Raw genomic sequence first — 20,155 nt, forward strand, 5'->3', positions numbered from 1 at the left:
ATTTTCTCTTAGATTGTGCTTCCAGCTGTCTTTGTACTCATTGCATTGATGTTTAGCCTTATTGTGCCACCTTTCGGTAAATACCCCAGCCTTGAACTTCAGCCATGGATGTATGATGAACAGTATACCTTTTTTAGGTAGGTTGTAGCACAAACAGGTTATGTTTGAACAAATATCATTACATGTCATGCCTTCTCCTGATTAGAATATAGACAAGGTTGAACATGGCGATAGATATATATATATATATATATATGTGTGTATGCATGTATATATGTGTATATATATATATATATATATATATATATATATATATATATATATTACTTTCAAATTCTCGGCTCCTATATGTCAGTGCATATGCAGTTTAAGTAACATTTGTTATAGATCCTTGAACCTTATTCTTATTTCTCTTTCATCCACTAGGGGACACTGGAGCATCCTTAGACATTAGGGGTGTGAAGCTTGCAACCGGAGGTGTGGCACAATCTAAAATTAGCATTGTCTGCACAGCCGGCTCCTCCCCCTTCACATCCCTCCTCCCTCAGTTTGGACAATTGTGCCAGGAGGTACAAGCACAAAAAGGAGCTGCTGCTCCATGAAGAATATTTATTATTTATTATTATTTTTATTTTTTTCTCTTTTAATTGACCCAATCCCTCCTAACTAAAGGGAGGGTGCAGGTTTTCAAAGGAAAAGATGGTAAATGCCCGATCCCACCTATATGAAAGGGGGTGCAGGCTTTACCAGACGAAGGGGGACAAAGTTCAGGTGCTGCGTCAACTAATGAAATAGGGGACAAAGCCAAGATGATTTTGAGAGACAAGATTGCTTGTATCTCTCTACAGGAGATCCTCTAATCGTGAGTACTGGGAGATCAGAGTGCAGCTTAGGCTAGGTTTTTTATTTTTATTTTCTCTCCACTTTACAATTTATAATACTTTATACTTTATTAATCTTCCTCCCCCTCTCAAAAATCTTGCGCGCTGCAGCTATCGGCTGCGGTTGGCGCGCGGGAGCAAGTACGGTGCGAGACTCTGCATGTTGTTCCCTGTGCGCAGGGGGAGAGAGCAGAGCTCGCGCGCTACACAGCAGAGAGCGGTGCTCGGGCGCCGCTACGGGACCTTGTAAAAGTGGTCCCGGCGCGCGCCAGCCAGCGGCCGGCGGGAGGGAGAGAGAGAGACATTCTCAACAGCGCCGCGCGGCTGAGCAGTGTCTCAGCAGCGTGCGCCGATATATGTATCTATAATTCTATTTTCATTTTTTTTTTTTTACTCTGGAGCTGTGGGAGGGCCACTTTTATTAGGCTGTGGATGGTCACAAGAAGTTTTAGTGGCGGCCATTTTTATTATTACTTCAGGCGCCAGTCTGAGTGAAGGATGCCCCCCCCCCCCCTCTATGCAGCATAGGGGAAGGTATTTTCTTACAGGGTTGCTCCCCCTGCTGTTCTGACTTAACATGTAGATGTCTATATATATAAAAAATATATATATGATTAGAGATTCCTGATGCTAGTAAGCTGCCTCTGCTCGTACAGTATATATATGTATTTCTATGATTAGAGAGATTCGTTATGCTACTAGCTCCCTCTGCTGGTATGAACTGTCAATTACCTTCTATGAGGATCTCCTGAAAAATAATTATAATTTTACTAATTTATAATTTCAAGGGACTTCTTTTACAAAGATCCTGAGGAAAATACGAGGAAGCAAGCAGATACCACCTATACCATCGTAGCTGAGTTACAGTTGAGGTGTGAGGGTTGCATGTCGGCTGGTGTGTTAATTTATTTATTTATTCTTAATTTATTTATTTTTGTCCTGTTCTGGTTTCTATATAAAGGAGGGAACAGTGATTCCAGCCAGATCCGATAACTTTGCTTCCGTTATCTATCACAGCCTTTCTCTTCCTAATTTAAAGGGTGAAAGCGCCGTGAAACACCCTGGTAGGGGGTTTAAATGACAGGTATAATGCAAAGACCAGTTATGTTTGTACGTAATGTACCAAGAAGAGCACGCGGATGACAGCTCCGGGGTGTGCTATACCGGCTTAGACAAGGACGCTCCACCTGGGAGCAGTGCTCTGTCTAGGTCAAGGATAACCTTGTAGATAGAATCTCCAATGAGATGGCGGAATCCCACACGCATAAATCAGTGCTGCGGGATTCTCAGAGACGAAGAATTTCTCATCAGGTTAACGCCTCCCGCACAAGCAGTAACAATGTGCAGGGCGGTTAAAAGGACTCTTCCTCTTGTACCGGAAGCAGTAGAGGAAGAGGGTCTTCTCATTGATACGAAAGGTGAGGTAATGGAATCTAACCTAGTCGCCGATCTTCCAGAAGAGGACACGGCTATCTCGGGTCTTGTTTCTTTAATCAAAACAAACGGAGATCCTAAAGTTTAAGGTAGAATAAGTAATGGAGCCAGTAGATTCGAATTGTTCGAATCCCAAAGGCCACGTTCAGCAGAGTTTCCTATTCCTAAATCCCTCCAGTCTCAAATGGAGGAGGTTTGGAAACAACCTGCCAAACGCTTTCAATTTCCAAATGGGGTTTCCAGTAACTTATCCCCCTACCTAAGGGTGTAATGGATAAGTGGGAGATTCCGCCGGTAGTGGATGTTTTCCTAGGAAGGTTGTCGAAGAAGTCAATCTTACCGTTACCTACTGTAACGACTTTAAGAGGTTGACACAGCTTTAAAGTCAATTTTTTTTAGCAGGTGCAACACAGAGACGTACGGTCGTCTGCGCTTGGGTTAACAAGGCCATGGGAGCATGGTCTGGACACATAGTACAGGCTATTTAGGGGGAAAATGGCTTGGAAGAAATTACCCAACTGGCGGAGCACATTCGAGAATACTTGTGTCAAGCCTCTAGGGATATTCACAGGATAGCATCGCGCATCTCTGCATCAGCCATATCGGCTAGACGGACAGAGAACGGCATGGAGACTCTGGCACCAAGGGGCGGTAGAATCCATCCCCTTTGAGGGTCCTATGCTTTTCGGTCCAGTGTTGAACAAGTGGATTTCGCAAGCTACAGCAAGGATGTCCACTTTTCTGCCTACTCCTTATGCAAGAGCCACTCCACAGGTTAGGAGAGCTTATTCGGGACTAGCGTGTAACTCCTTTAGATCTCAGTCCTTGCGAGCCCGAGGAAGAGGTTTTGGTACACAAGTACGTGGGGGCAGAGGTAGAGGCCGCTCACAGGCAGCAGCCAGAAAGCGGGATAAACCGGCTGACAAGACCGTGGCAGGACGGTCTCCCGGCTCACCTGGGATCCCCCTTGGTGGGCGGAAGTCTGGAGATTGCCTCGGTGCCCTCAGAAAGCATAAGCGCTACTGCCAGCAATTGAAAAATTACTACGGTCAGAGGTCATTATTCCGATGGACGCCTCTCAGAGAGGAACGGCTCTCTATTCCAATTTAAAAGTTTTAAACCGGTCTCTGAGTGTCTACTAATTCAAGCTGGAATCAATCCAGTCGGTCATTGCAGGCTTAGAACATGCATATCTGCATATCCCAATCTGGGCCCCTCACCAGGCTTACTTAAGGTTCGCACTGCTGATGGAGTGCTAAGAATTCAGGGCCTTGCCGTTCGGTCTATCATCGACCCAAGAATCTTTACCGAAGTTTATGGCATTCATGGTTGCAGAATCAAGACTGTTGAGAGTCACGATTATTCCTTATCTAGACGACATGCTAATCAAGGCATCCCATCCAGAACAGTTGATCAGGGATGTTCAGACATCTCATCCATTTCTCATTCAACATGAGGGGATGTGAATTTCCAGAGATCCGACCTCATGCCAACTGAACGGATTCAGTTCCTCGGTCTCATCTTGGAGACTGTACCATTGAGGGTATTCCTACCAAAGAACAAGGTCCAGGACCTAAAGAGATTTGTGACTCAGGTACTGAGGTCACAAATGGTCTCTCCACACCTCTGTGCGGAAATTCTCGGGAAGATGGTGGCGTCTTTCAAAGCTTTCCAGTACGGCAGACTTCATTTCCGACCATTACAGATGAACCTCATTGCTCAGGGAGCAAGGTCACAGGAATCTCACAGCAGGCAAGAGATTCGGCATTTGGGATTGGAAGATCCTGACAACGGACGCCAGTCTCAGAGGTTGGGGTGCCGTCTTAGAGGAACATTAGTTTCAGAGCAGATGGACGCTACTAAAGAGCAACCTACCCATACACATTCTCGAACTAAGAGCAGTTTTACAATGCGCTTTTCTTGGCCAAAGGACAAGTCATGGGTCAACACGTAAGGTGGCAGTCGGACAATGTCACGACGACGGCATACGTAAACCGTAAAGGAGGAACAAGGAGCGGGATGGCGTTAAAGGAAGCCACAAAGATCTTGTTTTGGGCAGAAAGGCGAGACATTATCCTCTCAGCAGGTTCATTCCAGGTGCGGAGAACTGGGAAGCGGATTATTTCAGTCACCAGGACATACATCCGGGAGAGTGGTGACTCCATCCACTGAATTTCGACAGGGTGGTAATGACATGGGGTCTACCTCAAGTCGACCTAATGGCATCTCGGCAAAACCATCAGCTGCCCAGATATGTGTCCAGAACAAGATCCAGCAGCAGAAGGAGTGGACACATTAACACTTCCTTGGGGTTACAGGAAGGTTTACGTTGTTCCACCTTTCCAACTCATACCAAGGGTTCTGAAAAGGGTTCAAATGAGAACGAGTGTCGGCGATTCTACTCGCACCGGATTGGCCCCGCAGGAGTTGGTACTCAGACCGGCGGGGGTTACTAACGGAGGATCCTTGAAGGTCACCTCAGAGAGAGGACCTGCTATCGCAGGGACCGTTCCAACACAGACCTGAACAGGCTGCGTTTAACGGCGTGGCTATTGAAACCCGGATCTTATGAAACAGAGGTAGACCATGAACGGCCATTCTTACGATGATTGCCGCTAGGAAGCCGGTCACAGCCATACACTACTACAGGAGTTGGCAGAGGTACTTGGACTGGTGTCAAGGGCGTGGGTGGAATTCGACGAACTTCCACTTATCCAGACTTCTATTTTTCCTTTAGGCAGGTCTGGGGGTAGGACTGAGGCTGGGCTCTCTGAGGGGTCAAGTTTCGGTTCTCTCTATCCTATTTCAACAGCGGTTAGATTGCTTACCAGAGGTTCAAACCCTTTTACAAGGGGTTCTTGGGATCCAACCCCCCTTTTTCATCCTCTTACTGCGCCTTTGAGCTTAAATTTGGTGTTGGAATTTTTGAGCCGTTAGCAAGAACAGACCTGAAATATCTCTCTTGGACGGCCACATTAATGCTTGCCATGGCTCCGGCCAGGCGGGTTTCTGGGTTGGGAGCCTTATCGTGTAAGAGTCCCTTTTTAAGTTTTCATAAAGGATTGGGCAGAACTCCGTACATGAGCAGCTTTCCTTCCTAAGGTTGTTTCAGGGTTTCGCATAACCCTGCCAATTGTGGTACCGTATTTCCAGGGTCTTGCAGATGGAGGCGTGTCCTTGGATGTTGTCCGAGCGTTACGGATATGCGTACACATTACGTTGTCATTGAGAGAGTCGGACCTTTTGTTTGTCTTTAAGATGGGCCAAAGAAGGGTTGGCCAGCATCTAAGCAATTTTTGTCTAGCGGGATTAGACTTACCATTCGGCAAGCCTATCTTTCCTGTGGTGAACAGTTTCCGGTTCAGAGTGGGTGCCTCATGGGCGGCGGCCAGTGGTGTTTCCACTACTCAACTTTGCAGAGCGGCAACGTGGTCCTCAGCCCACATGTTCGCGAAATTTTACAGGTTTGATACCTTTTGCGTCCGGGGACTCTAAGTTCGGACGTTTCATTTTGCAGGCCACCGACAGCACTCCCTCCCTGGGGGATAACTTTGGGACGTCCCCTAATGTCTAAGGATGCTCCAGTGTCCCCTAGTGGATGAAGGAGAAAAGAGGATTTTGGTACTTACCGATAAATCCATTTCTCTGAATCCTCTAGGGGACACTGGACGCCCGCCTCGGTGCTGTCAACCTGCTGCGTTCAAACTACTTGTTCACAAAGTTTGTACAAACAGCGTTAGTTTTTCAGTTAAGAGTTTCTTGGGGGCTGTTTGATAGGTTGTACGGTTCGGTTCTTCGCCAGGTGCTATAGTGTCATGTCCGATTCTCTCAGTCAAATTTTCCAAACTGAGGGAGGAGGGATGTGAAGGGGGAGGAACCGGCTGTGCAGACAATGCTAATTTTAGATTGTGCCACACCTCCGGTTGCAAGCTTCACACCCCTAATGTCTAAGGATGCTCCAGTGTCCCCTAGAGGATTCAGAGAAATGGATTTATCGGTAAGTACCAAAATCCTCTTTTTTTTTTATTACTTTTATTATGAGTTCTTTGTTATACCTTGTACTAATAGTTACAAATGCCTGCAGGACATACATTTTTAATATTATATTTATTTGTGAGGAACAATAGAAACGTGATAGCGGATTTCTAGTCTGATGATTGTTGCATTGAGTAGGCTATCTGTGACTTCTTGCCTCTGCTTGTATTGCTGGTAGCAATGATGCCCCAGAGGATGCTCGTACTGAAGCTCTCTTAAAAGCATTGATTCAGAAGCCTGGCTTTGGAACTGCGTGCATGGATGGATATACTGTTCTGTAAGTGGAAGCTGTGTGCAGTTCACATTCTCTTTAACACTTCAATGGCACACTGACAATAAATATGTATTGTACTACACAGGGGTGTTCCTTGCTCCGGTGAAGATCATGAATGGAGAACTCAGTTTGTATCACAGGCCATAGAAGATATGTTTCTTAATGGTAATTGGTCAATGGAAAATCCTTCTCCAGCTTGTGAATGCAGCAATGAGAATGTAAAGAAGATGCTACCAGTCTGCCCGCCTGGCGCTGGTGGTATGCCACCGTTTCAGGTAGGAAGTCCTCATAGTGTTATACAACATTATTAACAACAGAACACTTTACAATCTATTGATATCCCACTTCTCTGTGATCTCCACACATACTTGGGCTTGTAAATCAGGACTGTCCCACTGCAATAAAAACATTTGGGGTGTATGCTGTTATGAGTCTATATATTTAAACCATAACAAATGTTAATGAATGCCAATAAATACATTAAATAACTGCAAAAAGAATGTCAAGTATGTTGAAGTGCATGAAAGATAGAAAAGCTTGTGAAGCGGAAAATACTAGGGGGGTAATTCAGTGTTGATCATAGATGTGCTAAGATCATGTACTCTGACATGCGGTGGGACGCCCAGCACAGGGCTATTACACCCCGCATGTCAGTCCCTACTCCCCCCCTTCACACACACACATTGCACAGCGGCAATGCTTTTTGTACTTGACAAGTAGCTCCCTACCCGCGCAGCTCATGCGCGCTGGCAGGAAGCTACTTGTCGCATCCTGGGTCGCAGTGGCTGCGTGTGACATCAAGCAGCCACCGTGCCCCCCCCCGCCCTGCACGGTCCGGGCACGCCTGCGTTGCCTGGACCGCGCCCCCAAAACGGTGACCAAACGCCACTGGCCCGCCCAGCGAACGCCTCTGCCTGTCAATCAGGCAGAGGCGATCGCTGGGCTGAGATGCCGATACCATCTCTGGCATGCACATGCGCACTGCGGCGCATGCGCAGTTCAGACCTGATCGCCCGCTATGCAAAAACGCACAGCAGCAATCAGGTCTTAATTAGCCCCTAAGTGCAGCCTGTTCGTTAGCATAAATGAGGCAGTGTGTAATCAGTAGCAGTGCTAGTCAGAACATGTTGGGTATCTCATAATATCTGCAGTAGGTGTGTTCTTTCCTCACTGATTGTATTCCAAATTGAGTGATGTATACAGTGAATATTTCTATCTTTGTCATCAGTGTATGTTTATTATATATACATCTATAGAGACTGACCACATAAGCACAAAAAGTTTCCTGCCTTGCACATACAGTAGATCACCTAAATCATCTAAAATTATATAAAAATATAAGAGGTAAATTTACTAAAGGTTCTAATAATGAAAAGTGGTGATGTTGCCTATAGCAACCAATCAGATTCTGTCTATCATTTTCTAGGATGCAATAGAGAAATGATAGGCACAATGTGATTGGTTGCTATGGCCTACATCACCACTTTTCATTTGTAGGACCTTTAGTAAATGTACCCCTGTGTCTGTAGTGAACAAACTCGCTAGTTAGCATAAAAAAACTAATATCCTGTTTTTCTCATGTATCACCTCCAGACAGACAAGTAATCTGTTGGAAATGAAATTCAGCATATCCTGTTGTTGAGTAATGTACATTATGCAGTTCCCTGAATATGCTGGCAGTGGATACCATGAGCATTATTTCTGGCTAATTCTTTAGAGGCAGCCTTAAGCAAGCAGCAGAGTTCATTAGACACAATAGGCTTCATTTAGATTTAGGAGCAAATCCAGCTAGCGGGTTACAATTTACATCCAGACAAACCATGTTATAATGCAACAGACGCATTTTTTTTTTAATGCCGGTAAAATGTGACACTACGATTTAGAGCTGAGCTAAGATGTTCTCACCTTCAAGTCTAACGCCTGTCTGGACATTTGAGATTTGTTCCCATGCAGAGCAACAAAGTTTTGCCAAGGTTCCAAATTACACCTCGTATCAGATTTAGGGGGAGATGTACTAAGCAGTGAAAAGAGTGGAGAAGTGAGCCATGGGAGAAGTTGCCAAGGCAACCAATCAGCATTGATGTAACATTTATAATTTGCATACTATAAAAGTATACAGAGCAGCTGAATGGTTGCCATGGGCAAATTCTCCACTTTTGTCACTACTTAGTGCATCTCCCCCTTATTTTTACTGTAACTCTTATTGAGACCACTATCCCTGAGAATAAGACATCATACTCCAGCTAGTAGTGTACCTGTAACTCCATTTTGTAATGGCTATGCAGTTCAGATCAAGCATACAGCCAACCGTAGAGAAGAATGTTATACTCATGAGGAGATATTTTAATGATGACTTGTAAGTCTCTAATTTGTCTGCACAGCAGTATATTAGTTATGACTCGTGCTTATTACCTGACACATTTCTCTGTATTCTTTTCAAACAGAAGAAGCAAAACACTTCGGATATCTTGCAGGACCTAACAGGCCGGAATATATCTGATTATTTGGTAAAGACGTATGCCCAGATTATTGGAAAAAGGCAAGTCATGCTTTGCCACATTCATCTTTCTAACATTATACTGTTGTGGGACCAGCTCATTTAGCATTTTAAGGCAGCAATACCTAAATGTAACACTTTTGTTGTTGCTTCTTTATTGCAGCTTAAAGAACAAGATCTGGGTGAATGAGTTTAGGTATGTTTTTTGTTTTTAATTTTTACCCCTTTAAATTTATTGAACATTTACGGGGAGCGCTCGCTTGTACTGCAATTTTATATGCATATTTACGTACACTGTGGCCACCTTATTAGGTACACAGGCTCTATACTGAAAATATCATTTACAGTATGTGGTAGGAATATATGGTTAATAGGTTCAGTTTTGGTTCAGACCAAATGTCAAAATGGGAAAGAAATGTGATCTAAGTAACTTTGACTATGGAATGATTGATGGTGCCAAATGCGGTGGTTTCAGTATCTCAGGAACTGCTGATCTCTGGGGATTTTCTTGCACAACAGTCTAATGTTTCCGATGACTGTTACAAAAAACAAAAAAACAGAGTGAGCTGCAATATTTTTGCTAAAATACATTGTAAATGGCATCAGAGAAGAATGGCCATACTGATACCGGCTGACAAGATGGCTACAGTCTCAGAAACAACCATGCACTGTAATTGTGGTGTGCAGAAGAGCTTCTCTGAGCACACAAGTCATACCTTGAAGTAGATGGGCTGCATCAGCAGAGGACCGCACCACGTTCTACTCCCGTCAGTTAAGAACAGGAAACTGAGGCTACAGTGGGCACTCGCTCACCAACACTGGGCAGCTGAAGACTGGAAATTCGTCACCTTTTCTGACAAAACTCTATTTCTACTACAACATGAAGTTGGTTAGATCAGAATATGGAAAAAACAACCTGCATCCATGGTTTCATCCTTCCTGTGTGCCACTAGATCAGGCTTGTGGTGGTGTCATAGTGTGGGGTTTTGTTGGCACACATTTGGTCCCTTAATACCAAGTGAGCTTTATTCAAATGTTTCAACCTACCTGAATATGCTGCTGGCAAATAACCAGTACAGTTCTATGCTTTCATGTCATCATGGACATGAACACCATAGCACCAAGTTGAATCCATGCCACAAATAATTCAGACGGGCAAATGGAATCCTACCCTGGACTTGGAAGCGAGTGAATATATAAAACACATAGCATATATAAATAGTGATACCATAAATCTATGGTTTATATATGAGAAATGCATTATGTATCTGTACTGCTTGGCTTTTCAGGTATGGCGGTTTCTCCTTGGGCGCAAGCAATTCCCCAGCACTACCGCCAAGTGAAGAAGTAGTGGCTTCCATTAAACACATCAAGAGACGCCTGGACCTAGCACAGGTGAACTATTGTGCATTTACTTAGGACATTCCATCACATAGCCAAGGTGCTGAAAACGTTGCTCCTGGGTTTCAACATTGCTGTGGTTACTATCTGAGGGTGGTCACATCCAACATAGCTTCTTCCATTTGACCTTTAGTTGTCAGTAGCTTCTGACTGCCAGTATGTCCAGCTAGGCTTACTATCAACACAGGAACTACATCTTATTTGTTTCACAAATGCTGTACATATTAAATATACAGTACTATACAGTATATACAGGATTATATATGTCATGTCAACATTCATAATGTCTACAAGTGGAATGTGGACTCCAGAACTCTGGTGCCGGGATGACAAGTGTGAAATACTAGTTAAAGCATGTCCTGGGTGCCGGCAGTACAATTGTACAGATGACAGTGAATCATCATGTATACAGCTGTTCTGTCAATGCGTGTGAAATGCTCTCTTGTGGGTCTCCCAGTGCAGACATTCCAGATTTGACCTAGGTTTTGTCTACATTATGAATGTTGACCAAACCACTACATTCCATACATACATGCGGGTAGTTGGGAGCATTAGTGTAAAATAAATACAGTTGAATTAGGAGTGAGCTCTGATTAGAACTGTAATAAATTCCACAAATTAGAAGCATGGCTATAAGTTCTAACGCAGTTGCACTGGATAAGAACACCATAAAATTGCATTTGTGGGCATGACCTTAGGGGCGATGACCCTGAGATGTTTATAACCTGCTTAAATAAAATCAATTTACTGATACACAGGTTGATTAAACGGATGTTTCATTCCAACTTATAGTATATGTAATAAAGCTACCCACATGGATTGTCTAATATCTGACATTACTTGTAAAACCTACTCTAGCATAAGTCTAATTGTAGAATATTAGTGAAAATATGGAGTAAGAGGCTGTTAGTGGAATGATGCTGAGTTTATTCAGACGCCTTCAGATGCTTAGATGTTCCTATATACCCAGAATCTTTGGGGCAGTGTCCAATAATTCCGAAGCATGGGCATGCTGCTACTATTTTATATGATTCTTGTATGGGCTTCTTTCCCAGATTCCTGGCAGGACATAAATTATAGATCTGCTGTTCATTAATTACCATAAACACAGCAGAAGAAGCACCACTAAACAGTGTAATAGGTATTGCTTTCACAGCGTAGAAAGTCATAAATATATGAATCTGAAATTTCCCCGTAGCCTGTTTTCTGCTTATCAGCTTTCTAGAATTTAGTATTAGATGTAACACAAGGATTAAACCATGATCACAGTAAACTGCATTTATTTCTTAATGTATTGTTCTTCCTTTATCAGAATGGAGCTGCCAATCGGTTTCTTGACAGCTTCGGGACTTTTATGAAAGGACTAGATGCAAAAGATAATGTGAAGGTATTTACATATCAACCTGAAGTCTTCTTGGCTGCTCATCAGAACCACTGCCATTTTACATAATCAGAGACCAAGTGTCACTCCTTCTCGCACACAAACACACATCCTCACCATAAAGTGGTCCTGGAGAGGTGGTGAAACTCATCTCATTTCCCTCGCTCCTCTCCACCCATTAGGAGGAGCCAAGGTTGATGTTATGGTGCTTGGTAACCCCCTGCAAACTATAAATTTGTGCTCTTCCTTCCATATTTAGAAAGGAACAGTGCGCACCGAAGGTGCGCGCCACAAAAAAACGATTTTGGTCTCGCAAGGAAGGAGTGTGACCGCAAATGAGTACTCCCAATTCAAATTACACCATACAGTACCACAATCTTATTCACATTACACCGCATGTAGTGCCCCTTATTCACGTTATGTCACACAGTAGTGCCCTTATATGCAGTGCCCACAGTAGTGCCCCTTATACACAATGCTCACAGTTGTAATGTCCCTTATACACATAATGTCCATAGAATGCACACAGTAGTAGTCCTACTTATACACAATGCATAACGCTCACAGTAATGCCGCTTATACACATAATGCCCACAGTAGTAGTGGCCCTTACACATAATGCCCACAGCAGTAGCATAGTGCCTCTTAGACATAATGCCCACAGTGGTAAAACCTATACACCTAATGCCAGACATCCTACTCCTCATGTACCCCCACATACCACATACACTCCACAGTCCTACCATATTCCACTATGTGTAACTTTACAAGTGATGTCATTAATGTCAAAATACTGTTATTATGTTGAGGGCCCCAAATACAGTATGTTAGATGTACAAGGCTGCGGATAGAATAATTTTGCAGAAGGCTTAGCCTTAGAAGATGCATGAATGTGCCCAGTGTGACAGTTATCTTATGCAGCGTTCTATGGAATCTGTCTACTAAGGCTTGGAGAGTGATAAAGTGGAGAGAGATAAACAACCAACCAGCTCCTAACTGCCATTTTCAAACACAGCCGGTAACATGGCAGTTAGGAGTTGATTGGTTGGTACTTTATCTCCATCCACTTTATCTCTTTCCAAGCCTTAGTACATAGACCCCCTAGGACTTGTAACTACTCACATCATTGCAGTGGGAAATGTAGACTTTGTATCTGAGAGAAACCCATGTTCAATTATTATATACTGAATTATTACATTCTCAGAGAAACAATGAGTGTAGTGGTCACATATCATTACTGTTGTTACTACAGGTCTGGTTCAATAACAAAGGCTGGCATGCTGTTGGTGCCTTCCTGAATGTGATGAACAATGCCATCCTGCGCTCCAAACTTCCTGAGGGAGAGGACCCTACCAAATACGGGATCACCGCTTTCAATCACCCCCTGAATCTCACTAAAGAGCAGCTATCTGAGGTGGCACTGTAAGTACTGTACCCTATTATGCTTATGCAATAAACATATTGTTAATTATAGTAGTCTTGAGTGTTGCATAATGTACAGTAGCATGTGTTGGATTGTCTGCATGATATTAATGTGTGCCATGTTCTCTTTTAGGATGACCACATCAGTGGATGTCTTGGTTTCCATCTGTGTCATATTTGCCATGTCATTTGTGCCAGCCAGTTTTGTGGTTTTCCTGATCCAGGAGAGAGTTAGCAAGGCCAAACACATGCAATGTATCAGTGGAGTAAAGCCCGTCATCTACTGGTTGGCCAACTTTGTGTGGGATATGGTAAGGGTTCACGAGAGTGTGGCCTATAAATTCATTGAGAATGAGTTTACCCTACTGAAGCATGCCTCCATGGAGATTATGTAAGAAGCACAATACAGCATGCTTTGCATACCACAAAGTATGGATGTGCAGAGCAAGATGGCGTCATCTCAGAGCAGTTGGGTGGAGTGATAAGTAAGGAGTTGGCACACCTGTGCACCTAGTTTTACAGAGAAGCAGAAAAACAAGGTTACATTTTGTGGAGTGAGACTATTGAAATGAGAATAAGGGGTAGAGTAGGCATATTTTTAGGGGCATGAACACAGCTGTTTCCGTTACACAGAAGGGCTTGAATTCTACACCAGCTTAGAGCTGGCACAGATTGAGATTACTGTTAATGGTGCACATCCAATTGGCCAGTGTAAAAAAAAAATGTTTTCACACACACAAAAAAGTGCCGCAAGTAACAAAGACAGTCCTGGTGTCCCCTCACACTCACGATTAATTTATGTGATTGGTATAGACTGAGCAGCATTGTGGGAGAACTCTGATTATTCCATGAGATGGGTGGCCCCAAAGTGGTAGAAGGGTGGGCTTTCCAACAGCACTTCACATTCTTCCTCCTGCAGACTTGTGCTCACTTCTAGTTTGAAGACATGTCTGTCTGAGAGCAGAGACATTACAAAAAAGTGTACCTTTACTAATCTTACTGGGGGTTCTTGGTTGTCTCTTTCAGTGCAACTACATAGTACCAGCTACTTTGGTCATTATAATATTCGTCTGTTTCCAGCAAGATTCCTATGTATCTTCTTCTAATTTACCAGTCTTGGCACTTCTGCTCTTGCTATATGGGTAAGTTACAAGCTTTATTGTGGTGCATCTTGTTCAACTTGTAGATTAACTTGCTTTTTTATGACATAAAAGGACTGTGTGACATTATATAACACTTTTTTTGTCTTAAATTCCCTTTGATGATACATTGATTATTTCTCTTTTTATAATTTATGCTACTTTTGCATGAAACAAATTCTTTCTATCTTCTAGATGGTCCATAACCCCTCTGATGTACCCAGCTTCTTTTTTGTTTAAGATCCCCAGCACAGCCTATGTGGTATTAACTAGCGTCAACTTATTCATTGGGATCAATGGCAGCGTGGCCACATTTGTACTTGAGCTCTTTACAAACAATGTAAGTATTATAATGACTAAAACTGTCTGTTATTTAAAGTTAATATAGTGAATGGAAAATGTGTACAACCCCCCCCCCCCCCCCCAAACCCACCAGTGACATGTATAATATTCATTAGTTAGCAGAACAGATTAATTAGAGCCTAGTACGCCAGGACAGAAATACTACAGTAGTGGTGGTACACATAGGGAGTCATTCAGACCTGATCGCTGCTGTGCGTTCTCGCACAGCAGCGATCGGATCTGAACTGCGCATGCGCCGGCACCGCAGTGTGCCGGCGCATGGCAGGCAGCTGACGGCTAAGGCTAGCGATCGCCTTTGCCTGATTGACAGGCAGAGGTGGTCGCTGGGCGGGAGGGGGTGGGCTGGCGGCGTTTAGCCGCTGTATAGTGGGCGCGGTCCATGCAACGCAGGCGTGCCCGGACCAGTGCGTGACATCACATGCAGCCGCTGCGACCCAGGCAGCGATGAGTAACTCCTGCCAGCGCGCAGTAGCTGTGCTGGCTGGGAGTTACTCCTACAGTACAAAAGCTGCTTTTGTACTTCTGCGACTGGGTAGGCCCTGACACGCGAGGCGTACTAGCCCTGTGCTGGGCGTCCCCCCACATGTCAGTGTGCCTGATCGTAGCTGTGCTAAATTTGAATCACCCCCACAGTTCAGTCCCTCCTGGGACTATATAACAAAGATCACAGTTAATTGGCATGGCAATAATGCAAAGATTTCCTATTCCCCTGTAGTGTATACAAAGTATTTTTCAAGTTTTTCTATGGTCACCACTTCACTTGGCTACAGATTTACAATGTGCCCTTGGTCCAAAAAAGGCTTTGCACCCCTGTTACAATATAGATAGATATAGATGGGTCGGGGATGCCAGTGGTCACATGACCGACCTCGGCATCCCGACAGTGAGAATGCCGTATTTTACCCATCTCCCTTCCCCGCCCCTAACTCTCCAGGGGTGTCGGCTAGGGCTAACCCTTTGGAGGTGTCGTCTACTGCTAACCCTCCGGAGGTGTCAGCCATTTTGAATGGGCCCCTGTCCCAGTGCCTCTAGAGAGACACCTCTGTGCAGCAGCTGTTACTTTTATGCCCAATAATAGTGTCCTAATTAATTTTCTAGACCATAGTAATGCATTAGTAAATGTTATGCACCATAGTAATGCCTATGTTATGAACCATACTGTAGTAGTGCCCTAGTTCACATTATGTCACATTGTAATACTGCCAGTACACATTATGCCACACAGTACCCCCAATTCACTTTATGACAGTGACCACAGTTCATAGTATGGTATGCCACATTACAGTGCTGCCGCCACACTATAGTGTCCCCACTTTACACTGTGCCACATTACAGTGCCACAGTTCATATTATATAACATTATAATGCCCTCCAGTTCATTTTATACCACATCGCAGTGAGCAGGTCCAGAGGCATAGCTACTGTAGATATATTGTAGGCCCCAAGGCAAATGTTGTAAGGCTCCTCTGTTCCACCCAATGATAAAAAATTTATAGAACACATGTAACTGTGACAGAGAAGGTGGGCCCCTCTCAGCTATGGACCCCATAACAACTGCACTCCCTGCACCTATGGTAACTACGCCCTTGCATACACAAACAACAGACACAGCTATACACATGCATAAATGTGTTAGTTTTAGTTATCCCAGTAACTGTGCCACTGTCACACTGTGCAATGATTGGGGCACTTTTGCTAGCATACATGCATTGTAACATTCTGACCGTACATGTAACGCTTGATTCAGTGGGCTGCAAATAATGAGAGATTCTGTTTTATAGAAACTGAACAACATCAATGATATTTTGAAGTCAGTGCTGCTGATCTTCCCTCATTTCTGCCTGGGAAGAGGCCTCATTGACATGGTGAAGAATCAGGCTATGGCAGATGCTCTAGAGCGATTTGGTGAGTGGTGTCTGTATTCTGCTGTACAGACAATCTGTTCTAATTGTAAGTACCTTGTCTGACTGTGACTCTCCCTCTGTAACAGGAGAAAACCGATTTGTCTCCCCAATGTCTTGGGATCTGGTTGGGAGAAACCTCTTTGCCATGGCAGTGGAGGGTGTAGTTTTCTTTGTCATTACTCTGCTAATTCAGTATCGTTTTTTCATTAAACCAAGGTAAGTGATTATATAATTTTTTTTAATAAACTGTAAGTTAATAATACGTACTGTTACATGATATGTGCTTACTGTGTCATCAAAGGTACACCAAAATATACACATGGGGGGCGTGATGTATGTAGTAATGGATAGAAATTGGATAAATGCATCTGCTTTACTGATGCACTTTACTACATTTATCAGTTGCAGTCATGCTATTGTAGAATGGCACATCGCGGCCGCCGGTATAGTAATACTTCCCACTCACCTCTATGCCAAGTCAGCACTACTGACATCACAATTTCCCCCATAGATGGGCCTGGTAGAAACCAGGCACATCAGAAACAAGCCTGTTTCTCAGCCATACAGTTACTGGGTATGCCAATGTCATACCCAGTAGCACATACCTAGGGTAGGTGCAGCTTCTCCATGTGAGTATGGCGTCCTATCTGATCGGCTGTTCATCTCTGTACGCAAATGCTTCAGTGACGCTCCCGTAACATATCCATGAGGTGGACCATTTTTATGTGCATTACTAGACACTTCCCAGTCATCACCCCGTATATTGCCTTAACAGTTCTTAGTGTGTGTGGCTGATTTGGTTTTGTATATTGTGAGGCACACCACCTGGCACACTGTCAGGTACACCACCTGGCACACCATCAGGATGTATGCGTGCTGCAAAATGTAAGTTTTGATGCATGCACATTAGCTATAAATCACTCAGCTATGCGAGCATCTGTGTTGTGGGTATCTCTGAATCAGGGCCACAGAGTGATACATTCATGGACTAATAAACTCTGCAGTTATTTTGCAGGATTGCTAATTAGCTGGGCTGGATAATAATAGGATAGCATACCTCCCAACTTTCCAGATTTTCACGGGTCAGTCCCGGTTTTTTGGGACTGTCCCGCTGTCCCACCCGTGGGTCGCAGTGTCCTGCAGTGGGGCAGGGGGCAGTTGGGAGGCTCCTGTCACTGCTGCTCTGCTTAGCGGAGCAGCGGTGAATAGACGCTGTGCACATGTGCACAGCATCTATTCACGAGCGACCGAGGGAGAGGGGGCATGCCAACAGCTCACAGAGTGCTGGGCATGCCCCCTTCAGTGACGGACAAGAGAGGTGTGGCTTACAATTGCGTCATCACTGTGAAGCCACACCTCCTTTTTACGAGCCACACCCCTTTTCTAGGAGCACATGCGGCTTCGCCACGCGTGTGTCCTGCTTCAAAGAAGAAGAACGTTGGGAGGTATGGGACAGTGATTTGTTGTTGATAAGAGTAGAAAGATAACATGGGCAATTATTTTTTACTTGATCTTTAACATCCCCTACTGTATAATTGTTATGTGCAAATTCACACCGTGCATCGCTTTTTTATAACTCACTTCTTAGGGCTACTTTTACACCTTATGGTACAAACCTTATTGCCATACCATTCTAAAAAGGATATGTCCATGCATGTCATCACAACCAAATACACAAAAATAGATAATAAAGATGAGGGAAAACTCTAGTAAATAGCATTGTTCTGGTCAGGAAAGAGCAGCCTGGTTATTTCCCTACAACATAATCAAATGATAGAGCTCTAAAGAATGTGCCATTTTGCTCATAACATGACACAGGAGATTGGTGACATGATGGGAACCTGTCTATTTCTCTCCAGGCCAGTCACTGCAAAGCTTCCCCCAGTAATTGACGAGGATGAAGACGTGGCAAGGGAGCGTCAGAGGATAATGAATGAGGGGGGTCGGAGTGACATCTTGGAAATCAAAGGACTGACTAAGGTACGGACATGCTCATACCTGTGTAGTTATGATGATACTCCCTTTGGCTGACTAGCTAGTGATCAGTATGTAACCGCAGGCACACGACAGCCAAGCATCACACCTGCTGCACATTTTACCAGGAACTTACCCCCTTGGAGCCACAGGGCAAGTGCAAAGAGTTTAAACATTTTTAGAATGTTTAAATAGCGTACAAGATGGCATAAATAGAAAAATCATAATTATTGATTTCCAGTAAGACAGCCAATGAACTGTCATGGATTATGCTCTACAGTTATACAGAGCTTAATTTTGTGCATAAACAAAACAGTTGCCTGTAATATTGTTGTAAAATATAAATGTATTCTGTACCTTATAGACATGAATGATGTGTAGGTAACATGTACTGTGCGTTGGAGTGTCTGCTAACCAAGGCATCTCTTCTCAGATCTACAGAATGAAAAGAAAGCCAGCTGTTGATAGACTGTGTGTGGGAATACCCCCAGGAGAGGTGAGACTCAAACTAGGAATGATTAACAGAGTCATCCACTTCAGAGTGTTGTTTTATATTATTATTTAGTCATCCCATTTTATATTATAATATAACATTCTAATTAGTAGTGCCGCAAACGCCCCCCCCCCCCCCGTAACAGTCATCGCCACGCCCACTTACATGATGGTGGCCACATTGCCAGCCACAGCCACCAGGTCCAGCAGCGGCATGCGGAAGGTCCCAAGGTAGCGGGGCAAGCTGTCTTCGGCGCACAGTGGGGAGAATGAGCTGGATGAGCAGTGCCCGCTGGTGCTGTTCAGACAGGGGCTGTGCGCTGGCAGCTCCTCCATTATGGGCCCGGTCACCGCGGGAGATGGGAGTAAGCCACTCTGGGTGGCAGCGATCCAGTGCAGCAGCAATCTCCCTCTGCTGGCATCGCTCATCTTCCTCCCTTGACTCCCCGCCATCAGCGCCTGCAGCAGCCAGCACAGCCCAGCATCTCTCACCTGAAGGTGGATCCATCATAGCAGCAGCATCCCTCTCCCCAGCATCCAGCTACACGTACCAATACATGGCACGCTGCAGCAACGCCAGCCCCACAGGCATGAACGGGGGTCGTGCTAGCTCCCTGCGCTGCTGGGGCCGCCAGAGGTGATGGTGTATGGCTGCACTGACATCCCTCCCCATCCTCCATGTCCCCTAGCCCCATCTGCCATCATCACTTGCCGTTACCCCCACCTTGGGCAGTGTGTACCACCCATCGGTGTGTTAGTAGTTACATGTGCCCGGTGTGTGTGTGCTACATAAGAAGTACATGTGCAGCCTGGCAATGCTTTATAAGCTCTGCTATTAGGAATTAATGAAGCGGTCGCCCGCTGCGAGTAGTCACAGCCTGGCACGCCATGCAGCATACCGTAATGCAACATGCCACATCGCAGCAAGATGAGCATAGCTACATCTGTGTGTATATTA

General features: G+C 44.5%; 1 protein-coding gene across 2 annotated transcripts in view; it reads left to right on the plus strand.

The window, feature by feature from the left end:
• The window catches only part of ABCA1 (ATP binding cassette subfamily A member 1), a 146,748-nt gene that overhangs the window by 107,247 nt on the left and 19,346 nt on the right, over positions 1-20,155 (plus strand). For both annotated transcript variants that reach the window (XM_063914150.1, XM_063914151.1), the window contains 15 exons: positions 13-137; positions 6,529-6,627; positions 6,710-6,899; positions 9,069-9,163; positions 9,285-9,317; positions 10,411-10,516; positions 11,835-11,909; positions 13,156-13,325; positions 13,459-13,636; positions 14,352-14,467; positions 14,660-14,804; positions 16,609-16,732; positions 16,818-16,947; positions 18,591-18,711; positions 19,139-19,201. In XM_063914150.1, coding sequence (XP_063770220.1) covers positions 13-137; positions 6,529-6,627; positions 6,710-6,899; positions 9,069-9,163; positions 9,285-9,317; positions 10,411-10,516; positions 11,835-11,909; positions 13,156-13,325; positions 13,459-13,636; positions 14,352-14,467; positions 14,660-14,804; positions 16,609-16,732; positions 16,818-16,947; positions 18,591-18,711; positions 19,139-19,201 — 1,770 coding nt within the window. The remainder of the gene's footprint in view (positions 1-12; positions 138-6,528; positions 6,628-6,709; positions 6,900-9,068; positions 9,164-9,284; positions 9,318-10,410; positions 10,517-11,834; positions 11,910-13,155; positions 13,326-13,458; positions 13,637-14,351; positions 14,468-14,659; positions 14,805-16,608; positions 16,733-16,817; positions 16,948-18,590; positions 18,712-19,138; positions 19,202-20,155) is intronic.

The sequence above is a fragment of the Pseudophryne corroboree genome, chromosome 1 (genome assembly GCF_028390025.1).
Source record: "Pseudophryne corroboree isolate aPseCor3 chromosome 1, aPseCor3.hap2, whole genome shotgun sequence".
Taxonomy (NCBI): Eukaryota; Metazoa; Chordata; class Amphibia; order Anura; family Myobatrachidae; genus Pseudophryne; species Pseudophryne corroboree.